This window comes from Periophthalmus magnuspinnatus, chromosome 18, assembly GCF_009829125.3.
Source record: "Periophthalmus magnuspinnatus isolate fPerMag1 chromosome 18, fPerMag1.2.pri, whole genome shotgun sequence".
Lineage (NCBI taxonomy): Eukaryota > Metazoa > Chordata > Actinopteri > Gobiiformes > Gobiidae > Periophthalmus > Periophthalmus magnuspinnatus.
This window is the reverse complement of record NC_047143.1, coordinates 24543129-24560074: the sequence shown is the minus strand read 5'-3', so window position 1 is coordinate 24560074 and position 16946 is coordinate 24543129. Positions and strand designations below refer to the sequence as shown.

Genomic DNA, 16946 nt, shown 5'->3' with positions numbered 1-16946 from the left:
CTTTTTGGTTGCTATGATACTCGCCATAATTTGACAAAGGCGCCTACGAAGGTTTGAACTTTGAGAGTGTTTAAACAAGAGAGAAATGTGAGAAAATGTTAACGCCTGTGTGAGAAAAGTGTATAAAGTGTGTGGTGAGGAGTTTTACAGCTGCAAAACGTATAGAATAATTGTAAAATTAAAGCTGGTACTTCACGGATTTCGCCTATTGCAGGTTATTTTTAGAACGTAACCCCCGCGATAAACGAGGGACCACTGTTTTGTGTCCGTAAATCAAGATATAAACATTAATAACAGACAAATCCGGCGCCTTCTTTCCGGGGGAAGAGGGCGTTACCTTCAACAGCCTCATTCCAGATTGGCTCTTTGGTTGCTATGTTACTCACTGTCGGGTTTCCAAATATGGACATCGACTCCAAATTCAGGGCTATAACCTCTAGCCTCAACGAGCTTCATTTGTCTGGAGCTGAACGCTGTGGGCGACATCATGCTCACTTGGTCCACTTCTTTATACAGTCTGTGGTTGTGATCCATAGCGAAAGAGAAATGTAATTCTGTCAACTGCGCAAAAGTTTTCGAGTAAAGTCGCTGGTGGACACGGCCTTATATCTGTCTCCCTTCAGACAGATATAAGGCCACGTCCACGTCAAACCGACCAGAACCGAAGAAGAAGCCGCTTGGATGAGCAGAGCAACGTCTTCACTCTGAAACTTTTGTCCAGTTGACAGGATCGCACTGTTCTTTTGCTATAAACAAAAGTGAATTTATTTTTCACGACACCTTGAAAACACGGTGCCATTATTCAACCTCAAAGAAAAGACTGAATGAACTTTAAGCCGTAAGATTAACACGGCGAGTTTGTGGAGTCAATCCTTTACAAACATTGAATCTCCCACAGAGCAATAAAGGCTCCTGCTTATCTGAAACTATTACTTCATCAACCTGCTGTACTACACTTATAATTACTACGAGTACTACTGTTACTGATATCAAACCTTTGCTTTCTATTGTGTTTTTGGGCAAGATGTTTTACCCTTGTTATGTTTGTGTGAATGTTATGTTCAAATCAATCCAATTTTATTCAAATAGGACATTTAGAACAACTTCAGCATAAAAGTCAACAAAAACAAATATACGGCTAACACGATACATAGGAAAAGCACAATAAAAAAACAAGATATCCTGTCTAGCTAGTGTTAAATGCCAGGGAGAAGAGTTAAAGTGCCCATATTAAACAATTTTCTGATCTGTTCTAACGTTGTTTTCTCGTCACAAACAGACCTGGAGTTGTGTTTTGTTTCATTCACACATGTTTAACACACCTGCAGTTCTTCTCTCACATAGAAAACACTCTGTTCCACCTTGTGATGTCATCGTGTGGTGATACAGGAAGTGCTCTACTGTGTTTTTAAACTCCGTACACCTTCACTAGAATTATATGGATAATTTCAGTGCTGGAATTGCCAATCTCCACTGAACTAAAGGTAGCTGTAAACTTGAAATCTACCACTTCATGACATCACAAGGTGGAACAGAGCATTTTGAGCGTTGGAGATATATAGACAAACAGATAATTGGTCTTGGTTGAAGTGGCACTAGATGAAGAGTGGCAGTCATCAAAAACAACAAAACTAAACGAGTATCTGTCTCGCGAGTCGGGGGAGTGAATGAATGTTGTTTGAAATCGTTAAAGTGACTTTGAGCATCTGGAAAACAATGCATAAGAAAATGCGTTATCGTTATTTTTTATTTGCAAACAGTACAAAGCAGCTATGCAGGTAAATCTTCTTTGTTATTCCCATTTTAAACATTAAAATGGTAACAAAAACAGCACACCCAGCCGGAGCCATATTCCAAATAACTGTATTTTCTTGCTGAAGTTCGGAAGTGGTCCATTAACAAGATGCAAATGTTTTACACGAGCCATTTTACTCCAGCCGTATAGTGGACAAAATGACTTTCTGAAGATTCCATGTTAAATTTTTAATGTGTTTACGCCTTATACCCTCTAAGAGCCAAATATCCTCCAGCTATAACTCCTACCACGCAGTAAACATTAAGGTTGGTACTTTGAGGTGCGTATTTTCTCTCAGCTCAAACACCTTCCACCATGAATATTTTGGTTGGGACAATAATAAACGGTAAAACGTCCTTAAAGGCGTCTGGGGTCGCGTTGGGTCTTTGTTGGTGTTAGAATTCTCAATCTTGCTGATTTACCCACACGACCAATGAAAACCTAGACACAACCTCATTCAGTGTTTTTTCTTAATTTTTTACTACTTTCTACACTTTATACAAGCAGAAGATCAAATATATGAAGCAAGTTATATGGAATTATGTAACAAAGAAAAAAGTTCAATAACTCAACATTTTGGCCAAAAAATATTTAGTCGAGTATTCTCTTTACTACATAATTCCATATATCTTGAGTCATATATTTGATGTCTTCCATATATATAAAATGTAGGAAGTAGCAAAAAAAAAAAAAAAATGCAATCCTAACACTTCAAAATATATTTCTTTTTGTATTTTATATTCAAATCCTCTAAATATCCATCCTTTGCTTTGCTGACAAATATTTAGTCCTTTCTTTATTCTTTATTACATACTGCCATATTCCATACTCATATATTTGATGTTTTCCATATGTATAACATGTAGGAAGTTGTAAAAATAAAGAAACTTAAAAAAAAAAAAAAAATTGACTTAACTCTACAATTTTTTTATTCATTTATTAATTTTTTTCTGTAATCAAATTCTCAAAGTATCCACCCTTTGCTTTGCTTAAAAGTATTTAGTCGAGTATTTTCTTTACTACATAATTCCATATATCTATTTAGTGTCTTCCATATGTATAAAATGCAGGAAATAGTAAAAACAAAGAAACTTAAAAAAAAAAATCACATAACTACTAAATATTGTTCAACAAAGCAAAGAGTGTTTACTTTGAGGATTTGAATATAAAGTATATTAAAACACGTCTAGTAGTAGTATTCATTTAAGTTGTTTTCTTTGCACCATCTGTCTATAATTCCATATCTCTTACTTCATATATTTGATGCCTTCTGCATGTATATAAAAGTTAGAAAGTAGTAAAAACAAAGTAACAAAAACACCGAATGAGCTGATGTGTCCAAACTTTTGACTGGCAGTGCGTACGGGACATTTTGGGTAAATCAACAACCTGTTTGCCGTTCTGAGAAAGACGGGAGGGGGTTAACGACACGCAGCGCCCGTTAGCAGATCAAAAAGTGTCATTAAAAACCCAAATACAAGCTCTCTTATGGAAAGACTTGGATACCTGCCCACAACCACCCTCCCAACCAATATCGCTCCAACTCCATGACCCTTTCCCACACTGCTACTGCAAAACGCCATACGATCCAAACGCCTGGTTTCCATTAGACTTGCCCATAACAACACTGGACCTGATCAAACATACATTATTAACAGGCATTTGAACTCGTATTGGCGTATGGATTGGGTGTTGTCGCACGAGAAGGCAATAGAAGTTGATTTATGGGGCACGCAACTGGCAAATGATTGAAGATCTGGAGGTTTTTTTTTGCAGTTTCCAAACATAAACCATGCCTCCGCTGTACTTGAATGATGATTAGAAAGAAAAGCGCAACGGCTAATGGTAACTGACAACCCTTCTGGAAAAAGTACTGCATTTAAGGCCTTGAAATAACTTTGTAATTACTGATAAGGATGTTTTTACTATGCATTGGGTCAGTGATTATAGAAGTAGTGGGGCTAAATGACTCTGGTGTTTTGGGATTTCGCCAGTGGTTTTGAAGTCTGTTTTTAAAGCCAATTTAGCAGCAGTTGTCATTAAGAGTTTTTTCCAATGTTAGGGCAGCGGAGCCTGGCACTGTAACTCTGCAGGGACCACCCTCTGCGTAGCGATGCAGAAAACACAGTAGTAAATCTTAACAAAAGCCATGCATCCTTCAAAAATATGAAACTTGAGACAGTTCTGTATGAAAGACATGAAAGCCAGGGCCAATTCAGCTGCACTTGGCCATTTTTGTGCATAGGTCAAAGCCGTAGACTGGGTGAAAAAAAACGGACTTAAGGAGTGTGACGTCACCCTTAGCGTTCAGCTCCAGGCAAATGCAGCTCGTCGAGGCTAGCAGTTATAGCGGCGAATCTTAATTTACGGACATAATAGTGAGATAAAAAATACTAGAATGATATAGAGCGGGTTAATATGAATATTTTAAGACCAAAATGATGAACCTGACAGCAGCAGTTACAGAGAGAGGAGCTGCAGTTTTTCAATAGAAAGTGAATTGGTGTCAGATTAGATGGAGTGCCACGGCTAGCAGGTTAGCAGTGTCCATGTATCTACAGTGGTCACTCGTTTATCCCGGGGGTTACGTTCTAAAAACAGCCCGCAATCGGCAAAATCCACGAAGCTTTATTTTTATTTTTTTTTACATTTATTCTATATGTTTTTGCTGTAAAACCCCTCACCACACACTTTATACACTTTTCTCACACAGGCGTTAACATTTTCTCACATTTCTCTCTTGTTTAAACTCTCTCAAAGTTCAGACCTTCGTAGGCGTCTTTGTCGGTGCAGAACGTTTCATCGACGTTGTGGGTTTCGTCGGGGAGAAAACGAATTGCAAACGTACAGCACTTCAGAGTCACACTGCGATCCAACGTTTATGTAAATTTGTCTGAACACATTCTGTACTGAACAGGAGACACGGCACGGAGGAGACTGATGGACAATGGTCTACAGTCCAACAGCCAATCAGGACGCACGACACAATGGTCTACAGTCCAACAGCCAATCAGGACGCACAACACAACGCACGTTCAGACGATGTAAAAAAAATCCATGAAACAGCAAGGCCACGAAAGGTGAACCGCGACATAGTGAGGGACAACTGTACAAAGTCTATGGTCAAAACCGTTGCTATAGTGAAATGCCATTCATTCATATGATGTAGACTGGCCCTATCTTGCAATGTTGAAGCTATAGCGCTCAGTTTTTCAGTTTTTGACTCAAACTGAATGGAAAACCCTGAATGTTCTGTGCTGCAATGCATTGATTTTACACCAGATTTGCTTTCAGTTCCAAACGTTTCTACAATGTCAAATCACAAAAAGCTACAATTTCTTGCTAATTTGATATAACACAGAATCTTTAAAACATTCCCATGAACTTTTGCAGCTACAACAAAAGCAAATATTCCCCTTGTTGCTCATTGCCTGTGATGGAAGAAGTACGCAGTTTTGTGAAGTAAAAGTACAGACACTAGGGCAAAAAAATAAAAATGTACTTGAAGAGCATTTTGTACATTTTAAGATCTAATAAACCTTCGAAAGTAATGATTTTGATAAAGATTCGTGTTGAATTTTGTCCAACAGAAACAACTGAATGCATTTTTTCTTAGCTGTTTCTATTTTTATATTTTTGTTTTGCTCAAACTACGAACGTGTGGAAAATAAACCCTCAGGCTTTTCTGCAAGTCTCAGACAATAATAAAAAATACTTTTACTTTTAGTGAAGTAGAACATACAGATACTGCTCTCAAACGTAGTACAGAAATGTAAAAAGTATCTATTTTAAAATCTACTCAAGATCTACTTTACTTCTTTTACTCCGTCACGCTCCACCTCTGCCCATAACTAATCTTTTTGGATCGAGCTCATATATTTTGAGTAATATTTTGGAGTCTTTGCTAACAAGACCAACCAAAGTGAGTGAAAACATCGCCTCCTCGGTGATGGTAGTTAATCTTTGTCATTTGCTTGTATTGGATGTTTCTGTCGTTTTTCTTCGTACTTTAGCCGCGCTCGCAGCGGGAGCACATCTGTGGCATCACTAAACCTGCCAGCTCCACACTTACGACGAATGGATCAAAACGAAGGCAAAGGTCAACAAAACCACCCCGCAATTCCTGTTCATTTACTTGGATAAGTTGACGACATCCAATACAAAAACACAGCGAACCAGATGAACGTCGAGCGCGTATTTGATATTCTTAGATGCTATCGTAATAAAATTCAACATATGCTAGTTTTACGGTGGGGCGCTTTGAAGTATTTGAGTGCACTTTTGTATATTTTTGGCTCTGGAAGGTCAAAGTCTGCAAGTTATTTGAAGCAGGGATTCGGATATTCCAGCCATTTTATTTTTCCCTAACCTGAGATGACGCCATGATGGAAGTCTGACTCTTATCCCTGCTTAGCCTTCACTCCGAAACTCAAAAGGACACGAAAACCCAAATTGTTTTTATTTGTTAGCCCGTTTTAACCCTCCATTTCATATCCCTTGCCTTGTGATGTTTCCACGGCGATCCCAGTCTTCGCTACCTGTCCCTCAACCCGCAGCTTCGAGCTTCTACGACTTGTTATTTTCCTTGGCCCCGTTGAACGTCTGCATCCACCTAATGTTCTTGCCATGCCACACGCTCCACATTCACTCACGGGGATAACATTATAAAATACTCCGAGCTTTTCCTCGCGTCTGGGAAGTCCGAACTCCGCGGTGCTAACTCCAATCATGATTCCAGATTAGCTGAGGGCCGGTGACATAGGAATTCCTCTTATGTCCTTAATTTGGGAAGAATATCCTTTGATTAGCTTCCAATAAGATCTGGGGAAATTGTCCCGTCGTAGGCCGCCATCAATGGAGAGTCACCACTTCAGCTTGAAAGAGAAGAGGAATTTGAATTTTCAATAAGTGGTTGGTTTATAATTTGGGAATTGGGAGCTGGGATCCAAACTGTTTCAATGTGTTGAGCAGATGGGGAACGTGGAGTGTCTGTATGAACTACTGCTGCCATATGAAGCCATATCCAGTGTTTACATTACCTTAGACTTGCCTTTTCTCCATTTCCCCTCTGTCTGTCCCCTAATATAGACCTGTACATCTTTATTGGAGGCTATTACTTTTACAAATGGGATGTATGCATGGATAAATCTTTCCCTGTTAGCTTGTCCCCGGGGCTGCTCGGACATTATGAACTTTTAGCAAACACAATATACAAGGCTGGTGTAATGAACCACATATAATAGCTAAAAACTCAAATTAAACTACCCAATAAAATGCTTTTTGGGGTTTTGTTTTACTTTACCAGCAGCAAATACATAAAGAGCATGTACCACGCTGTGTTTTAATGTTGTTTTCTCATCACAAACAGACCTCGAGTTGTGTTTTGTTTCCCTGCATAATTAGGCTGAGAAAACGCTCTGTTCCACCTTGTGATGTCATCATGTGGTAATACAGGAAGTGCTCCACTGTGTTTTTAAACTCCACACACCTTCACTAGAATCATTTGGATCATTTCAGCCCTGGAATTGCCAATCTCTATTGAACGAAAGTTAAAAAGCAGCTGTTAACTTGGAAACTACCACTTCATGACATCACAAGGTGGAACAGAGCATTTTGTAAGCAGACTGATAATAAAGTGTTTCTCAGATATGTGTGAATGAAACAAAACACAACTCCAGGTCTGTATTTGAGCAGTAACATTATAACATGAGTTAAAGACTCCATTTTACGTCTTACGATCCAAATATACCAAGCTAGTTTTTTTTTTTTTACTTAGATTATATTGTCTTTTATTATAACAGAATATAACAAAGAAACAGAAGTATATAGAACAAATGGTGAGTTCTCATTCAGATAAACAGTCCACTTTTCCCAGCAGTCCTCACTCTTTGCTTGCTGCGTCCTTATAATATGTATAAGCAGCCAAGAACATTTTGAGCATAGTCTTCTTTTTGGGTATTTCCCTGTTGTTTGTCCCAAGTATAGAACTAAACCTGTTTTTTAGAAACTTTAGCCCAATATTTTTCCCATTTCTTTGCCTATAACTTTCCAAACTTGGGACAACTTGTTGCGTGGCTACCAAGCTAAGTCCCCCCCACCCTTTTGATTACTCATATGACTATTTTGTTATTCCGTGTGGGCCTTATTCAGTTTGATATACCCTATTTTCTGAACTATAAGTCGCACTTTTTTCCTAGTTTGTCCGAGGGTGCGACTTATACTCCAGTGCGACTTATACTCCAGAAAATACAGTACTTCACAGCAGGAGTACCCATCTCTCTATGTGATTATTTTAGGTTGAGATTGGAAACTAATCAAACTAATCCAAGAATTGAATCAGTGACCTTGTTGTTGTGCAATAGACTTAAATTGAAGTGAAATTAACAACCTCCCTTATATACTGCTGATATTTGCACTTTTTAGCGTATCGACTATTGGCCTTAAATCTCCACTCCAGGCCAATATTTAGTTTGGGCCACACAGATGCCTAAAGAATCCACATAAATCTGAACAGGACTTCACAAAATCTGGATACGCAGCTCTCTTATGGACTTTGTAGTGAAACAGGGTTGTGGATGAGTTTGTAGTTATTTCATATAGTTTAATTTGGGGGAAAAAATCAAAATTAGCCTTGCATAATGGTTCAAAAATATCGGCAAAGCTCATCGGAAATCGGGTTCCACTGCAAATAATCAGTATCGGCCATGAAAAAACCCATATCGGACGATCTCTACTCAATAAAATACCTTTTAACTTAATTTTTTTGATGGGAGATGATGCCACCTACTTGTCTTCACCCTGAATGTTCCACAGCGCTGCATTTATCCATTTAATTACAATCAAATCATTTTAATTACCGGTAAATGTGTTAAAATACCTGAAAAAACATTTTGTTACTGTGACCTGACTCGCCTTTCCATAAATCTGACCTGTAACTTGTCCTGGTGGCGTCATTGTTGGACATTCCAGGCAAAGAAATAACATATCTATGGAGGTAGGCTAGTGACAGACCCTCCACTGGGAAAGTTACATAGTGCAGCTTTAATACATGTCTATATGAACATTTGAATTCTGGCTCCAATTCACTTTCTATTGAAAAACTGTGGCTTCTCTCTCTGTGACTGCTGCTGTCAGACTCATCATTTTGGTCTTAAATGTTCGTATTAACCCGCTCTACATGATCCTGGAGTTTTTATTTTACTATTTAATCAACTACTACAAATCAGGCCCGAGGATTAGCTGCTATAACTGCTAGCCTCGATTAGCTTCATTTGACTGACTGTGAATTGAGTGTATGGTGATACTGTTTGAGTCCTTCTGTGTGTTGTGGTTGTTTTTATGAGTCACCCCAAGAGTATTTTTAGTCAGATTTATCATTTTTCTCTTTTGTTTTGCAGAACCTGTGAGGGGCAGAATATCAAGTATCGAACATGTAGTAATGTGGTAAGTTCAACACTCTCGTCCAGTAGATTCCTGCAGATGTTTGCTTTTGACATAAACTAAAGACTCACACGGAGAAGTCAGTCTGACGTTATGAGAAAAAAAAAACTAGATAAGGTGATGGTAAGAGGATTATGTGACAAAAGGCATCAGCAGAAGAATCTGTGGTAAATCGATATGTAATTTACTGTGTACTACGTGGGTGTGCGAGCGCTGTGTGGTGACCTTAAAAATAAAAGAAACAATCGTGAAGTTTATCAGTTACTTTTTGTGCCATTATGAAGTTCAAATTTGATATTAGTGTCGACTTTTTGTCTGTAAATAATAATGATAATCTTTATTTGAAAAGTACTTTTCTGAACTCTGCTCCAAAGTGTTTTACTGTGTCATTAAAAACAAAGAAACAGAAAAGTCACATTCAGTCTGTGGCTCAAGAAATGAATTTGATTTGCTCAGAGTAGCAGTCGTAGTGGTAGTAGTATTAGTGGTAGTAATACTAGTGGCGGTAGTAGTGGTGGTAGTAGTAGTAGTGGTAGGAGAAGTAGTAGTAATGGTAGAAGTGGTAATAGTAGTAACATTAGTGTTAGTAGTAGAAGTGTTAGTAGTGATAGTAGTGGTAATAGTAGTAGTAGTACTAGTAGTGGTAGAAGTGGTAGTAATGGTAGTAGTAGTAGCAGTATTAGTAGTGGCAGTAGTGTAGTGACTAGTATTGAAAGTGATAGTAGTGGTAATAGTAGTAGTGGTAGTGTTAGTAGTAGTAGTGTTAGTAGTAGTACTAGTAGTGGTAGAAGTGGTAGTAGTAGCAGTATTAGTAGTGGTAGTAGTGTAGTGACTAGTATTGAAAGTGATAGTAGTGGTAATCGTAGTAGTAGTAGTGGTCGTACTACTGGTGGTGGTAGTAATGTTAGTAGTAGTGGTAGTAGCTTAACTCATTAATGATCTTGTGTAGATTTGTATATACTGTATGTAAGTTCTAATATCATGAGAAATGTCCCACAGTTCATCTTTACTCTTGTCTGTAGGACTGTCCCCCAGAGTCCGGTGATTTCCGCGCTCAGCAGTGCTCAGCTCACGAGGACGTCCGATACCAGGGTCGATACCACGAATGGCTCCCTGTCCCCAATGACCCCGAAAACCCCTGCGCTCTCAAGTGCAAATCCAGGGCATCCGGCTTAATGGTGGAGTTGGCTCCTAAAGTCCTGGACGGGACGCGCTGTTACACGGAATCTCTGGACATGTGCATCAGTGGAGCGTGTCAGGTACAACACGAGGGGTTTTGGATTGACGTTACAGGAAGTAGTTTGCATCAGTTTGAACCAAAGACTGTATATATAAATGGACATAGCTAACCTGCTAGCCGCCTGCGTTCCAAACAGGAAGTGAGCATGGGCGCACTTCCTGTTTGATCGACTCCAGTTCACTTTCTATTGAAAAATGATCACCCTTCTCTCTTTAACTGCTGCTGTCAGACTCGTCATTTTGGTCTTAAATTGTTCGTATTAACCCGCTCTACATGATCCATTAATAATAAATAATAAATAAAACGTAAAAAACAAGGCAAATGCAGCTCCCACTATGTTCCAGAAGGGCATTAAACTTCTCATTCTCCATAGAAACAAGCTGCTCACAGTAATAAAGTACGTTTTTCAATATGCAACACTGTTTAATGCTATACCGTGCTACATTCCAGGCAATACAGTAAAAGAGTTTCGGACATCAGCAGGTGGCAGAAAACATGTTTAGCTGCTGTGTTCCAAATAGGAAGTGAACATGGGCACGCTTCCGGCTCCATCGACCAATTCACTTAGAAAAGAAAAAGCTGTTGCTGCTCTTTTTTGGTCTTAAAATGTTTTCACTACAGTTGTCCCTCACTACATCGCGGTTCACCTTTCGCGGTCTCGCTGTTTTGCGGATTTTTTTAGTCCAATTTTACATGCTTTTTTCCATCGTCTGAACGTGCGTTGTGTCGTGCGTCCTGATTGGCTGTTGGACTGTAGACCATTGTCCATCAGTCTCCTCCGTGCCGTGTCTCCTGTCCAGTACAGAATGTGTTCAGACAAATTTACATAAACGTTGGATCTCAGTGTGACTCTGAAGTGCTGTATGTTTGCAATTTGTTTTCTCCTCGACAAAACCCACAATGTCGATGAAACGTTCTGCACCGACAAAGACGCCGACGAAGGTTTGAACTTTGAGAGAGTTTAAACGAGAGAGAAATGTGAGAAAATGTTAATGCCTGTGTGAGAAAAGTGTATAAAGTGTGTGGTGAGGGGTTTTACAGACAAAAACATATAGAATAATTGTACAAAATAAGGCTGATATGTCGCTGTTTTCGCCTATTGCGGGTTATTTTTAGAACATAACCCCCCGCGATAAACCAGGGACCACTGTATTGTGTCCATAAATCAAGATACAGCCAACAGCCTCGCTCCGGATTGGCTCTTCGGTTGCTACGATCCTCCAAATTCGCCGCTATAACTGCTAGCCTCGAGGAGCTTCATCTGACTGGAGCCGAGCGCTACGGGGGGGACGCCATTTTTCCTCAGCCCACTTCTTCTTTATACAGTCTCTGGTTTGAACGTACTATTGTAGAATTACATCCTCAGGCGCAGGGTCATTACAATCTTGTTTTTATACCATACTTTGACTGTTTGCGGTTGGGTTTGTCCATCAATCAGACACGGACCAGTGCAAGAAACGCTAAATAGAAAACAGAGGAACATTTTTGCGAAACCCCAAGAGCCGCTTAGAGCCATGTTATTATGCAAATGCGAGTAATAGACGTGAAACAATAGAGGTGGTATAAAGCAAAATACACAATGTCTCCTGTTATTATTATTATTTCTATATGGTTTTTCCACTGCGGTTCGTGCTGGCAGATCGTCGGTTGCGATCACGAGCTGGGAAGCACGGCGAAGGAGGACAACTGCGGCGTCTGCAACGGAGATGGGTCGTCCTGCAGGCTGGTGCGAGGACACTACAAATCCCAGCATGCATCAGGAAAAAGTACAGGAGTTTCATCAGTTTGGTAAACGTTTGAGGCGCTGTGTATTGACGATGTGTGTTTTGTTTCTCTCTTTCGAAGCTGAAGACACCGTGGTTTCGATTCCGTACAAAAGTCGTCACGTCCGGCTGGTTCTGAAAGGCCCGGATCACTTGTGTAAGTCCTGGTAGGTCCAGGGTGCCCTTCCGTCAAAAAGATAATGATTTTATTGTTATATTCAGGAGTATACTGCGCACTTTTATGATCGCAAAAATGTTCTGTTCGTTTTGGACTGGGAGTGTTTTAGTTCTGGGGTAAATGCTGCAAAGAAACCAGAACCACAGACTTATTGCGCTGATTACAGTTGTTATGTGAGATCAGTTGTGGAAGAAGTACACAATTCTGTTACTCAAGTAAAAGTACACACACTGGCGCAAAAAATTCTCAAGTAAATGTAAATGTAGTCTGTGTGCAGTGGTGTTTGAATGTGTGTGCTTCGAGAGACTTAAGATGGAAAAGCGTTATATAAAAATGTGACCATGACCATGTGACGATTTACCTTTGACCTCCTGTTTGGCCTGTTCTTCAGTCTCTACACTCCTGAGAATGAAATGAGAATGTTCTTGTGTATAGGGAAAATTACACATTTTTCTGTCAAAATAAACTATTTAAAAGCAGGGCCGGTCCTAGTTTTCAGGGGGCCCTAAGCCGAATTTGTCGCTGGGGCCCCCTCCTGGCTCAGCTGTAGGTGATTCACATTTAAAAACATTCTGACTCTGCTCTCATCACTTTGACCAGTTGTATTTGTGTTTTTATGACCAACATCAGACTGAAAACATCCAGAATGTCACAACTACAACAGACACAAGAACAGAACACAAACATATAAGAACAGAACATAAACATATAAGAACAACACAAACATATAAGAACAACACAAACATATAAGAACAACACAAACATATAAGAACAGAACACAAACATATAAGAACAGAACACAAACATATAAGAACAACACAAACATATAAGAACAACACAAACATATAAGAACAACGCAAACATATAAGAACAACGCAAACATATAAGAACAACACAAACATATAAGAACAGAACACAAACATATAAGAACAGAACGCAAACATATAAGAACAGAACACAAACATATAAGAACAACACAAACATATAAGAACAGAACACAAACATATAAGAACAGAACAAACATATAAGAACAGAACACAAACATATAAGAACAGAACACAAACATATAAGAACAACACAAACATATAAGAACAGAACACAAACATATAAGAACAGAACAAACATATAAGAACAACACAAACATATAAGAACAGAACAAACATATAAGAACAGAACACAAACATATAAGAACAGAACACAAACATATAAGGGAGATCAAGATTTTTTAAATTCTAGACAAGTTTCTGGTGGATTTTAATGTGTTCCAGTTGGCGACAGTGTTTCTTACATTTACATTATGTCGGGTCCTTGCTCCGGTGTAAACACAGAGCTGCCCTCACCTCTGCCCGACTCAAAAACAAACGTAGCAGCAGTAGTAGATATTTTGCTACTATAAATGTAAAACAAATGTAATTGTTTGAGAAGGATGTTTAGGCTGCTGTAAACACACAAGCCCTGTGTCCAGTAAAACGTCATGTATTATTTTCAGTATAAATGTATGGGCTCTTGGGGGCCCCCTGTTGGCCTCGGGGCCCTAAGCAGCTGCTCAGTCTGATTATAGTCTGTTTAAAGGTCCTATATTACACAAAATGACTCTTGTGAGCTTTCATGTCATGTTATAATGTTGTTTCTTCATCAAAAATATACCTGGAGTTGTGTTTTGTTTCATTCACACATGTTTGAGTAACACAACTCCAAAACTCAAAACTCTCTGTTCCACCTTGTGATGTCATCAAGTGGTAGTTTTCAAGTTAACCGCTACAATTTTACCTTTAGTTCAGTAGAGATTGGCAATTCTGGAGCTGAAATGATCCAAATGATTTTATTGAAGGTGTGTGGAGTTTAAAAACACAGCGTAGCACTTCCTGTATCACCACATGATGACATCACAAGGTGGAACAGAGTGTTTTCTCAGTCCAAATATGCAGGGTTTGTGTGTTAAACATGTGTGAGTGAAACAAAACACAACTCCAGGTCTGTTTGTGATGAGGAAAGAGCAGTATAACCCAGATCAGAGAATAGTGTCATATGGCTCTTTACATAACTCACACCGTTACATCCTTCACTTGTGAAATACTCGTTCTTTTTGGATGAATTGGCAGATGTTTCATTAAATATTTCCCTGCCTTTGTTCTCTTGTAGCCGAGGGCACCTAAATTGTAACCATGTGTCTTTGGCAGTTACGACTTGTTCCCGGGTTTTTCATTGTTTTTGTTTAAATGTACGTGCCGGATTCACACGGCAACCGGTGAGGTCAGGGGTTAACTGGGGTCAGACGCCGCGCTGCAGGACGGGCCCGTGTGCAGATGTGCGTGTGCTATGGGGTACGCTGAGGATAAAACGGAAAAAAAACATGGAAAATACAACAGTTAATTGGTCGTTATGTGTTATTTAATTACTCAAGGAGACAAATGAAGGAAACATGGCTTGTATTTGCTCGGTAAATATCAAAACAAAGCTCCCAAATGAATTATCGACTCCACAAAAACGATATATTTCCATTCTGTTTACTTCCTTTTACCAGTGGTGGAACGTAATGAAGTAAAAGTAGTAAAGTACTGTACTTTAGTATACATTTGAGGTATCTTTTCTTTACTTTAGTAGCTTTTGAAGTGGATAATTTTACTTTTACTTCACTACATTTGCGAGCAGTATCTTTACTTTCTTCACTTTTACTTCACTACATTTTTGAACTTGACTGAAAAGTAAAAGTATTTGTTATGATTGCGTGAGACCGGAGGGTTTATTTTTAACATGTTCATAATTTGAGTAAACAAAAATGTACAAATAAAAGCAGCTGGAAAAAATGAGCGATTTTTCAACTACAAAATTCAGCTCAAATCTTTATCAAAATCACTACATTTCAAGCTTTATTTGACCTCAAAATCTGCATGAAATAGTTGTACTTTTTACTCTTTTAAGCAGGTAATACTTTTACTTAAGCAGATTTTTTTATGTGATACTTTTACTTTTACATGAGTATCTGTGCTTTTACTTAAGTAACAAAACTGAGTACTTCTTCCATCACTATTAGAGGCTCAGTGGGTCGAGTGTTTCTCCACTGATCCGAAGGTTGCCGGTTCAAATCCCGCCCTCGACATAAACATCATCGGTTGAGCAGTTAGATCCATTGACCCACAGGTTGGCGGTGCGATTCCAGCTCCCAAAAATGAACGCTGTCGTTGTGTCCTTGGGCAAGACACTTCACCCACCTCGCCCCCAGTGTCTGTGTGCACTGGTGTATGAATGTGTGTGTGGTTTCTTGTTGTAAAACGCTTTGAGTGGAAAAGCGTTGTATAAAACATGATCATTTACCATTATTCATCTTTATTACAGACTTGAGTTTGAGTTAAACAGGAAATATCACACCAAAACAAACCAAAAATGAAATAAATGCATTTTAGAGGCTTAGTTCTTCTATATATAACACCTCTTCAGAATTAATTAAATACAGCTCCTCGACTAAAGGTAATTCTCACTGTTGGAGTTCGTTTGTAGATTTGTTAAACATGACTCTCCCCTGCAATAGTTTGAAATTCCAGACTTGTTTTCCATTAATTCAACATTTGATTTTACAAACAGACCTAAAGCAGTGAATACATTTCTGTTTCATAAACTTGTGCGGTTCTTCATTCCTCTCGTGTATTTCAGACGTGGAGAGCAGGACGCTGCAGGGGGTGAAAGGTGAGCTCGTCCTGGATAAGACGGGTCAGTATCATCTTGAGAACACGACGCTGGACTTTCAGAAACTGTCTGATAAAGAAGTCCTGAGGATCACGGGGCCCCTGGCAGCAGACTTCAACGTCAAAGTAAGACTCCCAACTGAGTTATTATGTAATCACAGGTTTTAACCAACTGTGTTATAAGTACTGATGTGTTTGTGCATGTACGAGCTTCAGCTTAGTGGTGATATTTGAGGAACTTAGAGATTTGTTTTATTTTATTGTTTTTATTTATTTATGGGTTTTATGGGTTTCAAATTCCTGGTGATATGTGAGGAATTTTGAGATTTATTTTATTTTATTGTTTAAATGTATTTAGTTTATTTATTTAATTAATTAATTTATTTATTTTATTTGTTTATGGATTTTATGGGTTTCAAATTCCTGGTGAAATTTGAGGAATTTTGAGATTTATTTTATTTCATTGTTTTAATTTATTTTATGTATTTATTTATGGGTTTTATGGGTTTCAAATTTCTGTTGATATTTGAGGAATTTTTATTTTTATTTTATTTTATTTGTTTATGTATTATTTTTGTATTTATTTATTGATTGATTGATTTTTATATGTATTTATTTATTTTATTCATTCAGTATATATACAAAGACATCAACAGTGTCCAGTGTAAAGTTAAACATGCCAGAAATTAATAAAAAAGAGCAGAAAAAAACATAATCTTATGTTTTCCGGCCCCTCTTCCAGGAAACACACTGATCGTTACTTTAAAACATTCAATAAATTTATATCCCAAACACAAATTAATTGCAAACATCCTCACTTCTCTTTCATACTGGCTTAACGAGCTGG

General features: G+C 38.5%; 1 protein-coding gene across 4 annotated transcripts in view; it reads left to right on the top strand.

The window, feature by feature from the left end:
- The window catches only part of LOC117386408 (ADAMTS-like protein 1), a 173152-nt gene that overhangs the window by 124220 nt on the left and 31986 nt on the right, over positions 1-16946 (top strand). For all 4 annotated transcript variants that reach the window (XM_055229057.1, XM_033983762.2, XM_055229058.1 and 1 more), the window contains 5 exons: positions 9193-9238; positions 10258-10494; positions 12115-12241; positions 12321-12395; positions 16068-16225. In XM_055229057.1, coding sequence (XP_055085032.1) covers positions 9193-9238; positions 10258-10494; positions 12115-12241; positions 12321-12395; positions 16068-16225 — 643 coding nt within the window. The remainder of the gene's footprint in view (positions 1-9192; positions 9239-10257; positions 10495-12114; positions 12242-12320; positions 12396-16067; positions 16226-16946) is intronic.